Below are 21,270 nucleotides of genomic sequence, written 5' to 3' on the forward strand. Positions count from 1 at the left end.
GTGCGCATTCATGTCTCCTAGTATAATTATCTCGCACTCTCTTCCTAACTCCTGAATGTCCTTTGATATACACTCTACTATTGCCTGGTTTTCCTCTCTGGCCTTTGCTCCCGTCCACAAGTACACGAAACCAAGGAGTGTCATTTGACCTGCCACTTTCCCTTTTAGCCATAAATGTTCCTTGCACTCCTGCTTGACCCTTTGCCAGTCTGTACTTTTATGAATGAATGCCCCAATACCACCCCCCTTTCTGCTGCCTTCTGTTCTATTACAATATTCCCACGCGTAGTCCGGATTGTTCGGAGGTTGTTCCATGTCCCTGAGATGTGTTTCTACAAAACCGTATACCATCGGCCTCTCTTCCCTTAGCTGTTCTTCTATCTCTTCCCACTTCAGCCTGTTCCTACCACCCTGCATGTTAATATACCCTATGTCTGAATTGGCTCGGCGCTCGTGGCTACGTCTATTTATGCCCCGGACTCTACCTATCTTAGATATTGGTGCCACTTTGGAATCGTATCTGTCCATACCACCTGTCGAAGAGTCTCCCTGGTTGTTTTCCTTGTTACTAGCTATCCTGCACCCCGAAGGGCTCGCTTGCCCCCAAAAAAAGCTACTGCGCGTCCTGCAAGTCGCCAACCCACCTCATGATCTAGCCGCCCATCGAAGTGAATTCTGTCTCGTTGAAAACCCCCCCACCTATGCACCTCTCTGTTTATTTCCACCACCTCAAAGCCTTTCTCTTGACTCATCCGCCATATCTCTTGGTTTGCGTTGACCACCGCTCTTTGCAGATTGCTATCACGCACCGGTACCTCCGGTATCGTGCATATCACTACCTGTACCTTAGGAGAAGTGGCGCACATGTCATCGACGCCTTTCGCCAGTGTGGCTGCTAGTCCTGCTGCATCTTCATTTAGGACATCGTTTAAACCGCCTGAAATTATCACGAGGTTTCGTCTATCAGCTGTCGTTTTGAGCTTTGCGCTCGCTTGCCTCATGACTGCTTCCAGCTTGCGTCCTGGGAATGCCCCTACTGCAACCCTCTTGTCACCTCTTACCCTCTCTTTGATGGCTTCTGTGCATCGATTTAAATTCGTGTCCCCGGCAATTATCACATGCTGTGACTTATCAGCTGGAGCGTTCTGCACCTGGGGGCTACTTGCACCTGTGACGCCGGCTGCTTTGTTACCTCCCTGCCCCACCACTACCTCGCTGAAGCTGGGCCTTGCGACAGTTGAACCGGCTAAACCTGTTTTTTCCAAACTTGCTTGCGTTTCCTTCTCCACCGTTCTTGTTGCCGGTTCTGGTTCTGGTTGCCGCCCAAGACTTGAAGCGCCCTCTAGGCAGCACAAACTCTTTTTGCAATATGTAATGCACAAATAACTACTTATCACATTCAAGTGTACCTCCATATATGACCAAATATGATCGGAGATAATGGGAAATTGACGGGGTACACTTCATATGGAATGACCCATATTATGTAAGGAAACTGGAGTTTCAAGGCAGCACCCCGTTAGTTATGTTCGTCTCCAAATGTTGTGTTGGCTACCTTTTGTTGCAGGGTGCGTCGACAGGTGTGGCAGTGTCGACTGCACAGCGAGTACTGATTCCTGCATCAGCTACATCAGTGCGCCCTTCACTGCCAGGTGGACAACTGGGTAGCCTGTCCACAGCTGCACTCATCTCTGCTGGGGGAACTTCCATGCAAAATGCTTTCGTGGTGGTGCCTGCTCAGTATGTGGCCCAGGTAAGCATTCGCAGCAAGATCTTTTCTTGTGTTACCCCGATTCGTGGGCTTGTGCAAATAATTGAGCACTTCAAATGTTCAAACAAGTATCGCAGTATTTGAATTTGCTTTGATTTGAGTATATATATTGATAGAAATTTTGAAGTATTCGAAATGAACGAATGGGTGCAATTAGTCTGCATGTAACCCACTTGTAATGGCGTTTTCACTGTGTTGGAGGAGTGCTGAACCGTGATTACATCTATTCAGGGAAAATCCGCACTGCAGTCAAGGCCCACTTTAAGGTCAAATGAACATATTATTCTCACATTGGTTCATAATTTTTAAGTTTAAGAGCCTCTTATACTGTTTATATAGCCTAAGTATAGCAAATTTTAGAACTTAATATGTTATATAGGTTATTACTTGCATTCTATCAAAAGTGAAATCCTGCTTTTAATCAGTGTTGCCCCCACTTAATTTGATAAAAAAAGACATTTGCGCATATCTTGTTTAAAATTATAGAAAAAATATAGTGTGTAGGATAGTTAGGTCATGACAAATATGTTCATTTTTCGTTATAATATTCAACTTCAATTAGAAGCTCAAATTTTCTAGTTTCACAAGTTTACCGATTTGACATGATGAGTGATAGTAGCTGCCTCCATTCACTGCAGTAGCATTGTTGCTAGAACTGGTTTACTGGCCTGAGCAGAAGAGCAAGGTACAGAAACACCTATATACGAGGTGTGTTAGAAAAATAATGTAACTGATTTCGTACTGACCAAAGTTCTTAACTTTTTCAAACAATGATGTTGTCCTCTTTAAAGTAGTTCCCTTGGGCAGCTATACACAGGCGGAGTCATTGCTCACACTCTTGGTTGCAGCACTGGAAGCCTTTAACTGGTATGCCTTTTAAATTGCTGGTCATAGTCTTTTGAATGACCTGCAGAGTTGCAAAATGATGTCCTTCAAGGACATGTTTCACTTTCAGGAAAAATAAAAGTCGCAAGTACTCAATTTATGTGAATAGGGGGTTGAGGAACCACAGTAATGTGTTCTGAGGTAGCAATGCACGGGATATATGAATTTTCTAGTCAGCAAACGAGGTTGTCGCATCTTAAGAAATGTAATAATTAAAGCAGAAAGTGGAGGCCGCTGTTATTGCGTGTGAACAAACTTGATGTTCTGCGAACCATGTTAGTTGCCATAACGACGGCATATGCAACAGATATCCGGTTCCATCGCCGGGCCAACGGGCAAGTGCCTTTATTACTTTATCTAGACAAACACGCCTTGCGAGTGAGTCGAAAATTTGGGCCTTCTGCCTTACCCCATCGTGAAAAAAAAAAAAAAAAAGGGTAGGGGGGAACATAGGGGTTCGAAAATTTCTTGGCCTAGTATTAATTAACCCGTGCAGAACGTCGCATAAACTATTTTCGCCACAATACACTGATAGCCTGTGGGAAAGCGTTTTAAGTATTTGGAAGGGGCTGTTAGCACTAGTCATGGGACACAGCACAGCTTGTTCAATTGCTCGTGCATATATAAGCCGCATAATCATGAATAGTAATATGATTGCTGACGTCTTAAAAAGTTACTGGCAATCTATTTGGAGCATTGTATGACTTCTGCAGCCCTAAAAAAGTCACAGAAATCCGTTCGCCAGTTCTTTTTTTCAACACCCCTTCCCCTCAGTTTTACTAACCTAAAGGTTGCCAGATGGCAGATCCACATTTGAATCCTCAGTCGATCAAAGGATTTGACAGGAGGGACAAATGCTAATGTGGACTTCATTATTGTAAGCTGAGTGGTGTGGATCAAAATGCTAGTTTTATTTAAATATCAGTGCAGATATTCTACTCAGCACAATTTAGGGGATGTTGAATGCTTTGTGCATATTTTTTTCTAAATGTAATATTTTCTTTCATACTACTCGAAATTTAGTTTCGCGTGATAAAAACTTAGTGTCTTTTTTTCCGTAACCTGCTCCAAACTTGGATTTTAGTGCTCCAGAAGTAGCATTTTGCTGCTCTAAGAATTGCTCCAAATTCTATTTTTGCTGCTGCACCCGAGCATACGTTGTTGCCAGTCTCATTACTTTTCCAACACACCTCGTACTGCTTTCAGTTTCAGCAAAGCACGCAGGCGGCGGCAACCCCGTCATCAAGCACATCACGGGTGGTGTTTCAAACGGGCACTGGCCTTCTGAGCAGCTCTGGAGCATTTGTTCCTATGGCAACCACCACTCCACCTACCACAACCAGCGTCTCAGCGGGACCTGACCACAGAGAACCACCTCCAGTAGCAGTTCCTTTCGTTAAGCCTCAAGTCAACGGGTGTGTGCTAATCCTTTCAAGCTTTGTTTGCAGAGTGCTTATTTTTCAATCCCGAGACATAGGCTTGTGCGAATAGTGAATTCTAGGTTCGAAGCAAATTCGAAGCGAATAGTGATTTTGGTCGAATGATTTCGAATCGAATTCAAATAGTCTATATATGACATATATAGAAAAATGGGCATATTATTATCATGACCTAACTAACCTACACTATATTAAAAAAAATTAAAATAAGGCATCTGTGCAAATGCCATTTTTCTTTGTTCAAAGGAAGTCAAAACATCTTTGTGTAGTAGCAGGATTTGTCTTTCAATAGAATGCAAGTGATAACCTGTAAAATCTTATTACATATAAAATTTACTATACTTAGAGCTTAAAAGCTGGCATAACAAGCTAAAAAAAAATGATGAATCAATGTAAGGGTAATATGTTTATTTAAAAGGACCCTGCAACACTTTTTCAAGTATCCATGGATTGGACTCACTAAAGGAGCTTATTGCTTCACGAATTCACCGCCCAAAAGATTTTTAGAATCTGCGTGGTATAAGCGCTGTTACAAAGTATTGCCGCACGCTGTGATTGCTTCTCCCTTCTTTTATCCCGACAAAAGCGCCGGTCGAAAATGCTGTGGGCCTGTGTGCTCAGATTCGGGTGCACATTAAAGAACACCAGGTGGTCAAAATTTCCGGAGCCCTCCACTATGGCGTCTCTCATAATCATATGGTGGTTTGGGGACGTTAAACTTCACATATCAATCAATCAACGAAAGTGTTATAAGCTAAGCAGGGAGGGATGGCACGGGGGATGTAAATGCGTCACACGTGCCTCGTGACCTTGAGCATGAATACATTGCTTTTCAATGCGATCGCATACGCACGTGTGCACTAGTCGCAATCCCAGTAACGACAAACTCAAATCAGTAACGACCATGCTCAAATCAGCCGATCGCTGATACAATGGCTGTGATGAGTGATTTTTGAGCTTGTAGTGCAATTTGTCGACAGAAAAAAAGTCAATTTTAGACTGACTTTGAGAATTTATTGGGCATTTCTGGCCGTGTGCAGCACAATAATATTCTGGTCACGTGTTCTCGGGAGCATAGACTACGATCGGCAGCGTTTTCCGACCATGCTCAAAAAAAGTGTCGCAGGGCCCCACTTTTGATGAAAGGCTTCGCGGCAGACCGAATTTCCCCTGGATAGGTGCTTTCAGAGCTTAGCACCCCTACGCTAACCACCTTTACAGGAGGTTACGTGCAGACTAATATATACTGTTATGTTTATTGCAAATAATTCGAAATTTTCAATAATTTAAATTTGAGTCAAAGCAAATTCGAATACGATACTATTTGTTTGAATATTCAAAGCATTCGAATATTCGCACAAGCCTACTAGATGAATGTGTCTCTGCAGTTATCGCTAAATTTTCTTGGTAATCTTCTTACCTCGTTCAACATTTGCTTACCATTTTAAGTCTCCTTGACAACCTCAGCTTGTCACTTGCGACCTTCACATATCGATATATGACAGCCTTGACTTGTTGAATGGATACTTTCTGAATGGATTTTATTGAGTGTAGGTTATAAGAAATGGTTTTTTGATGTAGTACATAGCTATGGTGTGCATAAATTTATATGGTAAGAAAAATTCGGCAGATACCATGTACCTTGGTAATTGACGTTATGCGAATCATGCGGAGGGAAGGTGCCCGTGTTGTAATTTTTCATTGAGCGACGCATCATGAAATGATGCAAAATATATATACATATAAATTTTGGACACACAGACATATGTTGAAGAGTTACAGACGTTTATATACTAACCAGTTGTTTGCACTTGTGCAACGATGCTAACAGGAACATGAGTATTAGGCTAGCAGCACGAGAAGCGGCCAGCTGATATGAAGCGCTGCTGCTTGCGAGGGTGGTAGCCCTTGACATTGCTACATAAATAAACTTAAGCGCCTAGCACCTAACTACAATTGACGTTAGCCCGACGTGACGGCTGTATCCTAGGAACGCATATGTAATGTTTATAAAATTGGATAGCCACCACTGCAACCACAATTGGCGTTTCACAATTATTAGGGTGTATTTGAAAAGTAGTTCCGAGACCTGGCGTGGCTCTGTGGTAGAATGCTTGATTGCCACGTAGAATGCTTAGGTTCAATTCCTGCTGGGACCCTGACATTTATTCTTCGCATTCGTCGGGTCAACGCCACTGATGTCAGGTTTTTTCGTAACGCTCACGCATTAAAATTGCCCATGTGTTTTCTCGTCGTTCCTGGGTGTACAGTGAAACCTCGTTAAACCGTAGTTGGCGTACGTACTAAACGATAGTACTGCTTAACCGAAACAGCGTCAGGTCGCTCACTTACCTGTCAAAAAAGAAACCTTCAGGGAGTGCCATGAAAGAACAAAAAACGTGCAGTAATTTATTAACTTCGCTTGACAAAGTCTGTAATCTTCATTTGACGACGCGGCTGCCTAGCAGCAACGACAGCTGCCTCAAACTCACTTATGCTGTGAGCCAGCTTTTCCGCCAGCCCCCTCTTCTCGACAAATACCCGCATGACGCTGACGCATTGCGCAGCTTCGGCCACTGTCGAACCTGGATGACCCGTGTTGTCGCTTTTCATGTCGTCCTCATCACTATCATTTGGCGACACTTCGACAACCGAGGCAACAGTGACGTCGTCGGACATGTCCGGAGATGTCTGCACATCGCTGTTTGCATCTCTGAAGTCGAGGAAGGAAATGCCTTCCGTAACACCCTGCCGCTCCAGCACTTCAGCTCGCAGAGTTTTGCAAGCTTCGTCTACGATGTCCGAAGTCTGGTCGATGGTGTCACTGGCGTCATCTGCGTTGCCCGCACACACACTGAAGCCAGCACGCTTGAAGCAATTTTTAACTGTCGTTGCTTCAACCTGCCGCCACGAGTATTCGAGCAGGTCAATCGCGCCAATCAGATCGATGGAGAATAATTTGCCACATTCAATGGCGAGAAGAAATCTGCGCAGCAGATTCTTCTTGTAGAGCTGTTTTACAGCTCGAATGATGCCTTGGTCTAAGGGCTGGGCAATCGCTGTTGTGTTCGGTGGCAGAAACGGCAACTTCACAGCCGTCAGGTTGTCTAAAATAATAACAACTCTTCTGTTCTTAGCCGCAAAACCACGATCGATGAGGCGCACGTACTCCTCAAAGAGTTTTGCTGTCATCTATTTTTTGGTGTTGTTGCGATAGATGACGCCTGATGGCAGCCGGGCTCCTTTGAAACATCTAGTCTTCGCCGACTTTCCAATCACGAGGAACGGAGTTTTGTAGGTTCCAGTCATGTTTACGCAAAACGCCACTGATATTCTGTCTTTTGCATGCTCGCCGCCGGTGCACGTCTCGCCTTTGAACGCGAGCGTTTTGTCTGGTAGCAGCTTAAAGAATAGCGCCAATTCATTCACATTAAAGATGTCATCAGGTGCGTAGTCTTCTAAGATGTTCTTCAGCTGACCATTTTGCCACTGCTCTGCGCCATCCACGTCAGCAGCAGCACCTTCTCCCGAAACAGTCCTCCTGGTAATGCCGTGCCTCGCCTTAAATCTGGCCAGCCAGCCATTGCTGCACACGAAGTTGTCATGGTTGAGTTGCGAGGCAAAAACCAGGGCCTTCTCCACAAGCAGGGGTCCGCTGATAGGCAGATTTTTTGACCGTGCTGCTTTTAGCCACTTCACCAGTGCCTCCTCTACATCCGAAAATGCCGAACCGCGTAGCCAGCACCTTTTCGCAGTTGCAGTACTGCCGAGCAACTTCTCTCTGGAATTCCAAATTCCACACACCGTGGTTAACGGCAGGTCCTTTTCGCGTGCCAGCGCCGATTTTTTCGTGCCACTTTCAATAGCACGAATTATGTCCAATTTCTCCTCTATTTTCAGCACTCGATGCTTTTGTCCCAGCTTTGGCATGACGCAAGTACGAAGCAGCACAAGCACACATACACAACACGTGAAAAACGACGCGAGAGCTGTACGGCACAGATCAACGAGAGAGCACCTATGCACGGCGCCAAAAGAACAAAGAAAGCAAAGCAAGCGCACACCGTGTTTGCGTGTTTGTGCAAAGCGCCATCGCGTGGACAACACCACAAGCCTAGCCGGCCGAGTGCTTCTTGTTGCAGAAAAATTCAAGAGATGGCGCTCACCAACACAGCCGCTATCATTATCAACACAAACAAGCGAGGCGTGTTTCAATCTTTGGGGCTTGCTGTTCTGTCGGGACACCCAGTGGGGGACGACATGCCGCGGCGAGTGCGCAACGAAAATTGGAAAAACTACTTATTAACCGATATATACGCGATAAGCTGGTACAGCTTATGCGGATACAAAATGCATTATGTTCAATGGCCGCCGAGTCGGGGATTTGAATTCACTACTTTTAAAACGAAAGTACTGTTTACGCGGGTACGTTTTAACGAGGTTTCACTGTAAAACTAAGTGTTGGTAGTGGCACATACTCGCATACCAGTGGCACATACCCACCCACGGGTATATGCTACTGTTTGGCGGGAAGTGTTTGAAGATGTACGCGACGTGATTGTGATATTATTTATGTCTTGACCAGCGCGTCATGTTTGTCAGACCAGCTTACCCTCTCATGCTGATTTTGGTTCACGCCAAGTTAAGGAAGTGATCACGAGAGCACCCAGATGTAAATTGATAGACACGCATATAGATGACAAAAGTGCTTGCAGTTTGCAAAGAAATGCTTTGCATATAAAATAAACATTCATCGTTGCCTCACAATATTTGGCAGTCAACTTTTGTGTACGAGCCTTCCCTTTCATCTTCATGTTACTTTTTATGAAATTGCAGGAATGTTTTATGATTGTATTGGCAATTGTCTATCAGTGAAAATATTCATTCTAGGCTTGTTGGCTGGTCCGGTGATGCTCGATTCTTTACAGGACACCATGTGAAGACAACTCTCGGCCTCGAAAGCCGTGCAACTGTACGAAGTCCCAGTGCCTCAAATTGTAAGGAAAAAAGAAACTGTTTTCTAATTTAGGATTGGCTGTTTTCACAGTTGGATGGCTGTCTAGCCCCAATAGTTTATAGGCACTCGCATCTATCTAATCGTTGTTAGCCCTATGGCTATTCCATGCTCTTGTGTGGAAGAGCGTCAACTAGTAACTACTTTCAGTGAATTAGGGTGTAAAAAAGTCTGACATAGCAAGTAGTTGTTGCAGGAGTGTACATTGTGTTTCCAATGCTCAAGTTTTTTAGCAAAGTTTACTCACGAACGGCTACCTACTTTCTCACTAAAATAAGGATATCTCTGTAGATTGTCATTTATTACGTGAGAACTAATGTGGTGATTGCTTCATTTTGCCATTCTCTAGCATAGAGAAAGATTATCTCATGTCCTTCTATAAGCATTTCCGCTAAGTGCTATGTTAATGTTAAGTGATGCATGAACTGACTGGCACTTGTATTAAAATGAGTGTGAAAATCATAAAGTTGAAGAAAGCTTAACGGATGCCTGTGCTCATTTAAGGGGGGACGTGGCAAGTAAAACTAATTTTTTTATTAATGTACTGTTTGTGATGAAATTTGGTGTGTGTATGTGGATGATTGTGAGGATTCCAAATATGAAAACCGTTTTCAAATACCTCTTGTACTTTTTGAGTTACAAGCATAATTATACTAATTAATGCTCTTCGCACTTAAAGAGATAATTATTGCTAAATGAAATTATTTTTTCATATTATTATGTTCCCAAAGCATCAACTTGTGCAAAGAAGCTATTAGTTGATTTTTCTAGTTCTTGTAACCGTAAATAAAATTTCCAAAACATGGATGTTGTTTTGCGCACACATCGCAGTAATTATAAAATGTGTTCTAAAAATTTTAAATGATGAGTAAGAAGAGAGATAAAGCTTTATTGCACTGCTAAAGGCCTCCTGAGCCTAGTGCAAAAAACGGAACGACTCTATCAGTCTTTGTTAAAAAATGACAGATGTTCTAGCGAAGGCACATAGGCGAAAATCAAGAGTTGAGAAAACTGACTTTGAAAGTTCACTCTTGTTTGGAAGTTCACAACATGCCTAAAACACTCAGAATCCTCCTGGGCAGTAATCCTGAGATGCTGTGGCCTTGGCCTCTGTAGAGCGCAACCCAGTTTTGCGCTTCTTTGTCGTGGAACAATGCGTCTTTTGAGCCCTCTTCACTCTTTTGGCATCCTTTTCGGCTGCTCGCCGCAAAGAGCAGTCTCCTGGATTGAAGCCCAGTTGAGCAGTGATCTCTTGCAGCGCACTCTTGCAGCCACCATTGAAACGGCAGACTGCATCTGCAACTGCACTTTCCACACTTCGAAGGGAGGCGAACTGGCTCTTGGACTGGAGTGACCAAATGAGGCTGTTCATACTCTCCACAGCGTTCTGGGTTTTTCCCTGCGCACACCTTTCAAGGAGCTCTTTGTTCGAGAGGCGCTTGTAGATTGGCAGCAGTGCCACTCGCACGTGAGGGGGCAGTTTATGTTTGTGAGGCGGCAGCGGCTCTCCCTTGGCCAATGCCTGATTGTGCGGGCACCAGGAGTCGGTCCCACTTGGGCACAGGTCGTGGTGTGGATCCTGGTCTGTGGATGTTACATGGTAATAAGTGGCCATGATGGCCCTCTCCATGCCAGGAACATCGTTGGGGTGGCTCTTAATGGCCCAGCCATAATAATTCGTCAACTTCTTTATAAGGCCCTGCGTCAGCCGGCCTTTGCCACCCATGCTCAGTCCTCGGCCTTTGGATTTGTGCTCATCAAGAAGGTTGCGCAAGGAAGTGCCCATTCTTTTTTTCACATGGTTCACACACTCCTGTTTCTTAATCAACATGTAGCCATACACCTTGTCTTGCGTGAGGGCAAGGTACGTACGGCTGTCACCGTCGCAGAGCACATTGATGTATCGAAGCTTGTACTTGGTAAACGATCTTTCAAACATGATCCTCGCTGCTTCTACTTCCATTTGGCCTGCATTAGCATCGGTGTTCTTTTGGCACTGTGGCTTGTGTTTCTCAAGCCACTCCTCATAGTTGTCGTCACCAGGCTTGGGACCAACAGCACAGCCTTGGCAGTAGTTGGACAGGTCACAGTGGTCCAAGACCAAGCCTGTGTACAGCTCGATTACACAGCCCACGCCAATATGACTTCTGTGCCCCCTCGTCATCCACGTGCCGTCGTAAATGACGTCAATGTTGCCTGGCACTCCTCCTAGGTCCTTGTAAATGTCATGCACCTTCTGTGCACTTTCTGCTTCAATGCGGGTGGCAGCTGATGTGGTGGCAGGGTGGCTGTACTTCCTTTGCAGTCTCTGGTAGGACTTGTGGTGCAGTGCTCGATGCGAAATGTCCATCGCAGAAAAAATGTCATTTATGGCAGATTGTTTTCTGCCAACTGACTGCACAGCCCTCAAAGCACGCACGTTTACCTCAAAGGGGTTCGTTTTTTGTTGCCCGGAGCACCTCGGGGACGACCACGCACTGTTCACTATGCCACAATTGTCACAAAAAAGTTCCATCCTCGCCGCGAGTCCAAGGCAGTGCGTAGTCTCGAGGCGTATCGACCCTTCGTCGCACTTGTTGCACTTTACTGACGAAAGCAGACCGTTCAGCATCTTCTTATTTACAATGAAGAATGTGGAGTCCTTACCGCCGTCATTTTCGTCGCAGCCTTCGTTCAGAAGCTCGAGCTTCCGCTTTGAAGCGGATTTCGATGCTACGGCATCCAAAACATCCCGCCTTGTCTGCGCCCGCTGCGCGATTTCTTCACTGCTCGGAATCTGGGCCGAAACTCGCGATAGAATGTTCGACGCGCGCACGCCCGGAGTTGCAACGGCTGCCGACGCGGTGCCACCGCAATCGGGTTCGCGAGAGCGTCCATCACGGTCGACGGCATCCGGCGGTCTGACATACGACGATGTGGCACCTTCCACACTCTCGGCCTCACAACAATCAGCGAAGGGTCTGAGTAGAGGCTCCGTGACGCTTGAAGAGCATGCTCCGTCCGGAACTGCGACTGGGACGGCAGCCGCAGTCGTCTGCCCTTTGTTCCAAGCTTTCCGACGCTTGCCGTACTTGTGGACGCTCCGGAACTTTTTTTGCGACAACATAGCACCGCAGTATGAGCAAGCACTCAGAAGAGACCACCGATGTAAACAAAGCTTGGTAAAAAAAGCACGCGAACTATCACAACAACAGCCAACTGGCAAAAAACGAAGCGCACGCCGGATGATTCTCGACTCGGCGGCCGCAGATGCGCTCGCGCTTCCAAGGTTGCCAAGGTGCGCGGCGCAGCTTTGACCAGTAAGAGGTCGCGCCTGCTACCACGTGACCCGCGCAGCCAATTGCCGTTCTTCGTTTTCGTTTTTTTACTTGCTCCTCGCGCTTTTATTTTCACTCGGCGAAATACGAGACCGCGACCATCGGGAAGCCGGCTTTCTCCTCTTTCCAAAGCTACCAAAATGGCGGCCCACGGTCAACAACTTGGCGCGTTTGTGCGGCGTGAACAACACCGTTTCAGGGGCTTTTTTTTCGCACTTTTCGGCGACTAGCCTCGGCAAAAACACTATTTGCGGGATTTGTAGCGCACGTTTCGCTGTAATATTTTAGAACAAGGAAGTTGAAGGTCTGAAGATTACGAAAAAAAATAAATCAGAAAATCGCATATTTTGACCAAAATCGGCACTTTACTTGCCGCGCCCCCCCTTAATAGCTCAGTCCAGCTGCACAGCCCTCCTGTATATCCTTTTTACTAATCTTTTGTGTACAGTAAATGCTTGTTGATTTGACACTGGTTATTTAGGAAAATTAGATGATTACAATGTGTTCTCTGGTCCTAGCAAGCATATGCAAAAATGGAAGTGCTGCACCAATTGCGCTATTCTGCGCCAATGTGACCCGCTGCGCATAAATGGAAATTTGAGCGTACAAGACCAAACTTAGCAGAGTTTTATCATTGACCGAGCCATGGAGTTTTCTAATTATACACTAGAGGAAACTCTGGCACTAGTGTCTATGGGATCTGTAATGCATGGCGCTTCAATGAGCATGGGAATGATGTACATGGATTTGCGTAGTCTCCGTACTTTCACCTCCGTTTGGGTTCGCGTGGCTTGGAGCTGCTTCGTCACGAGTTGTCAAACAGCAAATGTTCAGCAGTTACACTTCACCACCTTGAACTTTTAGGGGCACCAATTTAAATCTGGTTAAGAAGCTCACAACGATCCCTTCGTTTATTTGAAGCAGAACTGAAACACAACAATAAATAAAGCCACAAGTGCATTCGAAGTCCGCAAGCACGAATACTAGGCAAGTTCATGTACTACCCATCATTCCCATGGTGGCTGAACGATCGCAATGCCAGAGTCACCTCTAGTTATTTTAGGAAACTCTCTGAACCGGGCAACACGCGTTAGATACACAAAGGACGCAGCCGAATCCATATCCTGTGTACTTCAATCATGTCGTATTCCAGTTCGAGCATGAATCTTGCGTGAATATTGCGCCACGTGAACAGAATGCGCTAGTCTTGTTTGTGGGCAGACCACGTTACGTGACTCTTATTTTTTTACCAGCAAACTGTTTAAAAAAAACTTGTCGAGCTGTTGCCAAGAACTGCCAAGCATAGCACGTGCTCTGCGATGGAAACACTGGAATCTTAAAACGTGGAAAAAAAGTTTCATCGCAAGGCCAAAACAATGAATGTATGAGCAATAAATTGTAATGTTATTCGAAGTGAGGATGGCAGCTTTATAACTCTTGCGAGTCCAATATTGCGCAATTGTATGAAATGCTGGTGTAATAGAATACGTCCGTTCCTGGGAGGAATGCCCTTCTTGCATAGTGTCTTTGTGTTGAAAGCGTAGCTTGTAGAAGGGTGTACGAGCTGTGCGCTGATGCTTGGCGAGGTAACACTCGGGCCTGTGATTACGATTGTGCCCTTAGAATTAAACGGCTGCTTGAGGAAGCCTCCCTGCTCTTCCTTACGTTTTTTCGTGCTTGTTAAAGACAGGCGGTGTACTTTACTTGAAACATGACGGTGACAGCAAAAACTTGTATAGAGTGTCCATATAATTGTTATCACAATAAAAAAAATAAGCTTTCTGAGGCCGCGGCGAGCATATTGATAATCTATATTTTTCTCCCGCTTCTCATGTCAGCTGTGGTGCTTTAATGACTGGATTAAAAGGTTTTAAAAACATCTTTATAGAGCATTATTGGGTTTAAAATGAAGGTAACTTTTATTAGCTCATCTCTAGTCTTCAGTTGCTCAGTTGCTGTTCATGTGGGATGCTGTATTTTATTCACACATTAACATTTTATCATTCGTCTTAGCTTTAAGCCATCCAGAGCATCACTTAAGTCTTGTTTTCTTTGAGGTGCTGTGCTTACAGCTGTGAAGTTATATATATATGTGTGTGTGTGTGTGTGTGTGTGTGTGTGTGTGTGTGTGTGTGTGTGTGTGTGTGTGTGTGTGTGTGTGTGTGTGTGTGTGTGTGTGTGTGTGTGTGTGTGTGTGTGTGTGAGAGAGAGAGAGAGAGAGAGAGAGAGATAATATATGGTAGCTCAGTGGTAGAGCATCTAACACCTTATTCGAAGGTCGCAGGTTCAGTTCCTGCTCATGGCAAGTTATCTTTTCACCCACTTTTCGTTCTTCCCATTTACATTATAATTGGTCTAATCTATACATTCCTTCGCATTATTGTCTGTTAGATCTCATCTCATTAATATTGTGTTGAAAACACGGAAGAACGAGCCCTTAGGTGTATACACTTCTTTCCTTTATATATATATATATATATATATATATATATATATATATATATATAGGGAAAGAAGGGAAAGAAGGGAAAGAAGTGTATACACCTAAGGGCTCGTTTTTCCGTGTTTTGACACAATATTAATGAGATCTAACAGACAGTAATGCCAAGGAATGTACAGGGGAAGTTATTAGAACCAATGGAATGTAAATGAGAAGAAAGAAAAGTGGATGAAAAAATAACCAGCCGTATATATATTTAATTTTTGGTAAGTCTGGTCGCTTCATCAGTCTTGAATTTTTGTAAAAACCACTAGAAAATTCTCACTTTACCAGAAAGTAAAAAGACTTATTAGTGCTGTGTGGTCCTAGAAATTTGCTCCAAAACTAACTTGCATTGCTTGAAAACACACTTTTTGGTGCTCCAAAACTCCCATATTACCGCTTCTAAGCTCCTTCAAAACTGCATTATTCATGCTCCCTGATCTGCTCCAAAAGAATGAAGCCCACTTCCACCCCTGCATATGTATTGTAATGGCATCAAACTCTCTTTAATGGGGCACTAAAGAGATACAATGACTTGGTTTAGATTGACAAACTGCACTCTGACAACTCTAGTGCCATAAGCATACCTGCCCCACCGCGGTGGTATAGTGGTTAAGGTACTCGGCTGCTGACCCGCAGGTCGCGGGTTCGTATCCCGGCTGCGGTGGCTGCATTTCCGATGGAGGCGGAAACGTTGTACGCCCGTGTGCTCAGATTTGGGTGCACGTTAAAGAACTTCAGGTGGTCGATATTTCCGGAGCCCTCCATTACGGCGTCTCTCATAATCATATGGTGGTTTTGGGACGTTAAACCACACATATCAATCAGTCAACATTGTGCGCAAATAGGTGTGTATTTAGGGCCTCCTTACTGGCTCTCAATTCAGTATATTAATAAAAAAAGGCATCACGTACAGGCAAGTTACTTGTATGAGATTTTTCTAAAGTGCAGAAACTATAGTTTTTTTTTTTTTACGTGAACTTGATAGCTTGAGTATTATTTGTTCCAACAAATGATGAGGCTTATACATGCCATAATTTCGTATTTAGGTTGTCCTTAATTCTGCTTCCCTTTCTTGCCTTTGATGGATAAATACTGCTGGATACCAGTAGTTCCTGTGATAGTATCACGTTAGATGTTTAAAAATTCATGGGTGCAGTTGAATATCAAAGTGCATTGAGTGCACTCAGCCTATTTTTGCATTCCATGGGTCAGTTTTCAAGCTTGCCATGGTACCGCCGTCTTTCTATGTCACTTTCTGATAAGTGCTTCTCGCAAACATAGTCGGCTGCCATGCGCTCTCAGCCTTTTCTCGGTATTTCGTGAGCATATGCATTTCGGACCTCTCTGGGTCACTTGGAAGATTGCTGGATGCGTAGCCACTGTTGTAGTTCCTCTCAACAACTTTGCACCCTGTCGTACAGATGCGCTCACCTTTGTTGAAGCAGGAAAAGTGCATGCAGAGGGCAATCAGCCACCGCTATCGGCGTAATTCGGAAGCACACAAGAGTGCTAAAGAGAGAAAGAAAGTTTGCAGATTACAATAGCTTGTTTTCCAAAGGCCACCACCTTCAGGCACGTGCACATAAGATCCAAGTGAGGAACGTATGAGTGCGGCAGACACACTGCTCGAGGGCCCCTACTAGTAGGTGATTGCAAGTTCTCTACAGCCTGCAATTAGGATAATGTCTATTAATAACAGCATTTAAAATATGTCTCCTTTAGTTAATGACATCACAGATGGAAATCTGGAGAAATTTAGAATATACAAGGTGGTATACAGTTGTTTTGCCTTGCATTCATAGAAGAACATGTAAATGATGGCAATAAGCCGGGAGCATCATTTCTCATACATCAGGGAAAATCACATTGCCTCTGTAATGCTATTGGGCTGCCCTCATGCGCTGTGGCGGCATGGCAGATTCTCTTTCTTGAAGACTTCTTTCTTTGTGCTTTCGATAACCTAGCTTTTGATTAATTCAGATATTTTCAGCGGTCCCGTGAAATCCTAATTAACAAGCTTTTGCTGTGTTATATGAATGTCTATATCTCAGTTCTTTCTTGTGCTGAATCTTTCCTCTTGTTTGCAGGTATTGTGACTGCTTTGCCAATGGAGAATTCTGCCACAGCTGCAACTGCACTAACTGTTTCAATAACCTGGAGCATGAAGAGGAACGTCAAAGGGCTATCGCAGCCTGTTTAGATAGGAATCCCAATGCATTTCGTCCCAAAATTGGTTCGTACCAGCTCTCTCTGAGTAGCATTCCCCTGCCCCTTCCCTTTTGAAAAATTTTGTTGCTTTGTCGAGTGTCTCTTCTGGTACAGACCTGCGCAGCTAAAGTGTTTTTCTATTATTATTATGCAGAGTGTTTCTTTTTAAGCAGTAGAAATCTTTAATACAAGTCCTATGACAGTAAGGTCTCTGTTGTTTTTGCACACAAACTCCACATTGAGGCTGAGATACTTTGCTGCAGTTAACATTACACTGATGCAACTAATTAATGAAGACTTGCTGATTAACATTTTAATTATTTATTTGAGGTCAGTTGTTCATATTAAAGTTGTAGTGCTTGTCAGTTTATGGCATACATACTGTATTTACCTGAATCTAGACTGACCTCAATTCTAAGCCGACACTCAAAACTTCGAAGCCCGAAAAAAGAAAAAAAAAAAGAAAAACTTACCTTGAATGTAGGCCAAGCAAAAACAGCATTCACAAAGAGAAAACATTTATTGAACATGAAGATGAAACAAAGCAGTTGCTTCATGATGCAATTATAATAACTCGAGAAAGATACAGCTGCCAGTCCTGTTGCGTGTGGTTCTTGGCCGTAATTTTTTTTTCTTCGCACTGTTTCTAGTTATTTGCATCATAAAGATGTCGCGTTTGCTAATGCCACGCTCATTCTGAGTCGTCGTCGCTGCTTCCCTCATCGTTCGCTTCTTTGTTGCTGTCTTCAAACAGTGCGCAATCCTCAGTGCCATCAAGCACACTGGATATGCCGTTTTTCTTAAAAGAGTGCACGCTCAAATTTGTCGTCCCACGGTGCAGCCCCTCCAGCAATGCACACTTTTTGTGTCCACTCCGAAGTACCACCCGACTTGAACGTTGGACGACGACTCCGCAGCTAGGACAACTTTCCTTTTTTAAGCGGCACTATAATGACATTGCCTGTTTGGCGCCATTGAGCTACGTCACACACAGACCACTCGAAGTGCGACTCGAAATGACAAACGGCTCATGGCTCGCCTTGAGATCATGGCTCACCTCAACAATCGCCACGAAGATAAAATGGCGGCCTCCAGTGTGTACTTCAGCCAGTTGTTGACTTGGCTACGAAAGGCTATAATACCGTCTAGGTGGCACCAGTTGTGCACCTCTTTTTTCTATGAAAAATGGTTCGTTTTTTAGAATTCAAGAATCTAAGCTGACCCTGGAGATTAATGCAAAGAAATTCGAAAAAATAAAATTAAAAAAAAACTATCACCCTAGATTTCAATAAATATGATATCGTAAACATACTGGCATACTACGTAATCAGGACATCAACAAACTCTACGTAAACATACTGCAAGAAATCTACAGCAGATCCGCATCCATCATAGTTCTTCATAAAGAAAGTGGCAGAATCCCCATAAAGAAGGGTGTAAGGCCCGGAGGCACGATCTCTCCCATGCTATTCACCGCATGTTTACAGGAGGTTTTCAGGACCCTATATTGGGAAGAGTTAGGCATAAGAGTTGTAGAGTATCTTAGTGACCTGAGATTGATGCTTCATTACTTGTCATAGGATCAGAATATTGCTCTGCAGCATGCGTGTGAAATTATTTTCTAACTTACCATCTGCAGGCAAAGGCAAAGAAGGAGACCTTGAGCGGCGTCATACCAAAGGCTGTAACTGCAAACGATCTGGTTGCCTGAAAAACTACTGCGAATGCTATGAGGTAAGAGACGCAGGCTGGTGTAGGCATTGATTATCATTTGTGTTGCGGCTTTGGCCAGCTGTCGGTGCCTGAACGGGCCTTAACACTTTTTGTATCGTGCCCAAGGGAATCAACAGCCTGCTATCGATGGTTCGAATTGCCCAATACTGTTCATGGACACACTGTATGATCTGTTGTGAAAGAGAATAACTATAGCTTTCTTCTTTATGTGGTTAGCTTTTTTCCCATGTTGCCACGATTTTTTAAAGTGTTCTGGAGTTGTGCAATCGTTAAGTGGGAAAGGGAAATGGCTTCCGCCAGATGCGGCATGCACACGCATGCTTTGGAATTCTGCAGATATTGGCATACTACGTGTTCGCAGCTATTTTTGTCGATTTAACGAGCAGCAGCGAGTCTGAGGATGCTGCCTTATCGTCGGACCTTGACTCTGAGAGCAATGACTGGCTAAGGTACTCGGCTGCTGACCTGCAGGTCGCGGGATCAAATCCCGGCTGTGGCGGCTGCATTTCCGATGGAGGCGGAAATGTTGTAGGCCCGTGTACTCAGATTTGGGTGCATGTTAAAGAACCCCAGGTGGTCGAAATTTCCAGAGTCCTTCACTACGGCGTCTCTCATAATCATATAATGGTTTTGGGATGTTAAACCCCACAAATCAACCAATCAATCAATCTGAGAGCAATGACGATGCAAACCAGCTGGGAACATCAGTCAGCTTTATTAATATGGCCTTCAAGAAACATTATTGTGTGTTCGAAGTCAGCCTGAAAAACTGAAATTTGTTTAGTTTAATCAGGTTTGGACATAAAATACAGGAAATATCTTCAGAGCCCATGTGACTCCTCAACATTTAATATTGCAAACCCCATTTAAGGGAGGACACGGGTTGTGGAGACCGAAAAATCGCAAAAAAAACTCCTTTTTTTGTACTGCTTTTTTGAAATCTACAGCTACTAGTGCACTTGTACCATGAATTTTATGCTTATAATACAGTCGACTCCCGGTAATTTGAAGTCGCTTAATTGGAAGTTTCGGTTAATTAGAAATGAGCAAGTGGTCCCATCAGTTTTGCATGAAATCGTATAGAAAAAAATGCTCGATAATTCGAAGTTAAAAACCCATAATATTGGTTAATTAGAAGTTTTTTCAATCGACAGTGTCGTCGGGACCGTAATTTTACAGTAAAATGGGGAACTTTTCTCATGCCAAAACATCTGCCGGACCGCGCTGGTGTCTTCGTCATCACTACTGTCCGCAGCGCCACAGATCTTGAAGCGGCAATCTTTTTAACGATGGCGAATCGCATCGGCGGCATCGACTGACTCTTTAGTTGACTTTTGTCGAGACTCGAGTGTGTCACCGCGTCACCCACGCGCTGGGTTGATTCCACACGTGTTTCCGCGCTTCTTATTTTGAGTGTTGTGGTGGTGACGTACGTTTAATAATGGCAACTCGTGGCCCTTACCGAACGCTAGACCTAGCGACGAAAGTCGAAGTCTTGAAGGAAGTTGACCAGGGAGGCACCGCCAAACAAGGCATTGCAAGAAAGTACGGCATTAAGCCTAACACGCTGTCGACTTTCATAAAGAATAAGCGCTCAATATTGGATGCGTTTGAAAGTGAAAAATTCAAGACATCGTGGAAGCGGATGCGCACCGGCGCCTACCCCGAGTTGGAGGAAGCACTGCTGATTTGGATCAGAGAGGCACGAAACAACAAACTTCCTCTCAGTGGTGAAGTCGTCACGGCAAAAGCGTCATCGCTTGCTGAAATGTTGGGCATCAACGACTTCGCTGCTTCGGATGGGTGGCTTACGCGTTTCAATCATCGCCACGACTTGATTTTTAAAAGCGTGTGTGGGGAGAAGGCGTCAGTCGATGAGGAAACGTGTCTGACATGGAAAGCGGGCAAGCTTCGCGAGTACCTCGAAGAATACCAGCCGGCAGACATTTTTAATGCAGACGAGACTGCGCTTTTTTATCGGCTGCTACCGGACAAGACCCTGACATTTAAAGACGACGACTGTTCTGGAGGCAAAAGAAGCAAAGAGAGAGTGTCAGTGCTAGTCGCGGCGAACATGACTGGCACAGAACGGTGTTGCCTGCTTGTGATCGGGAAGGCTGCCAAGCCTAGGTGCTTTAAAGGCGTGAAGACGCTTCCTGTGGATTATGCCTCGAACAGAAAGGCGTGGATGACATCCGATATATTTAAGGACTGGATCACCAAACTCGACCGCAAGTTCGCGCAATCAAGCCGTAAGGTGTTGTTCCTTGTGGACCAATGTAGTGCCCACATGAACGTACCTGCCTTGAGTGCCATCCGTCTTGTGTACCTGCCTGCAAACATGACGTCCGTGTTGCAGCCCATGGACCAGGGCATAATAAAAAATGTGAAGGTATTGTATAGGCAGCATCTCGTCG

At 44.5% G+C, this 21,270-nt stretch overlaps 1 protein-coding gene across 1 annotated transcript in view; it reads left to right on the forward strand.

Moving 5' to 3' along the window:
• The window catches only part of LOC119162040 (uncharacterized), a 166,967-nt gene that overhangs the window by 120,515 nt on the left and 25,182 nt on the right, over window positions 1-21,270 (forward strand). Inside the window, exons 14-18 of the mRNA XM_075876703.1 lie at window positions 1,568-1,753; window positions 3,863-4,071; window positions 9,024-9,092; window positions 16,999-17,144; window positions 18,759-18,853. Coding sequence (XP_075732818.1) covers window positions 1,568-1,753; window positions 3,863-4,071; window positions 9,024-9,092; window positions 16,999-17,144; window positions 18,759-18,853 — 705 coding nt within the window. The remainder of the gene's footprint in view (window positions 1-1,567; window positions 1,754-3,862; window positions 4,072-9,023; window positions 9,093-16,998; window positions 17,145-18,758; window positions 18,854-21,270) is intronic.

This window comes from Rhipicephalus microplus, chromosome X (assembly GCF_043290135.1).
Source record: "Rhipicephalus microplus isolate Deutch F79 chromosome X, USDA_Rmic, whole genome shotgun sequence".
NCBI lineage: Eukaryota > Metazoa > Arthropoda > Arachnida > Ixodida > Ixodidae > Rhipicephalus > Rhipicephalus microplus.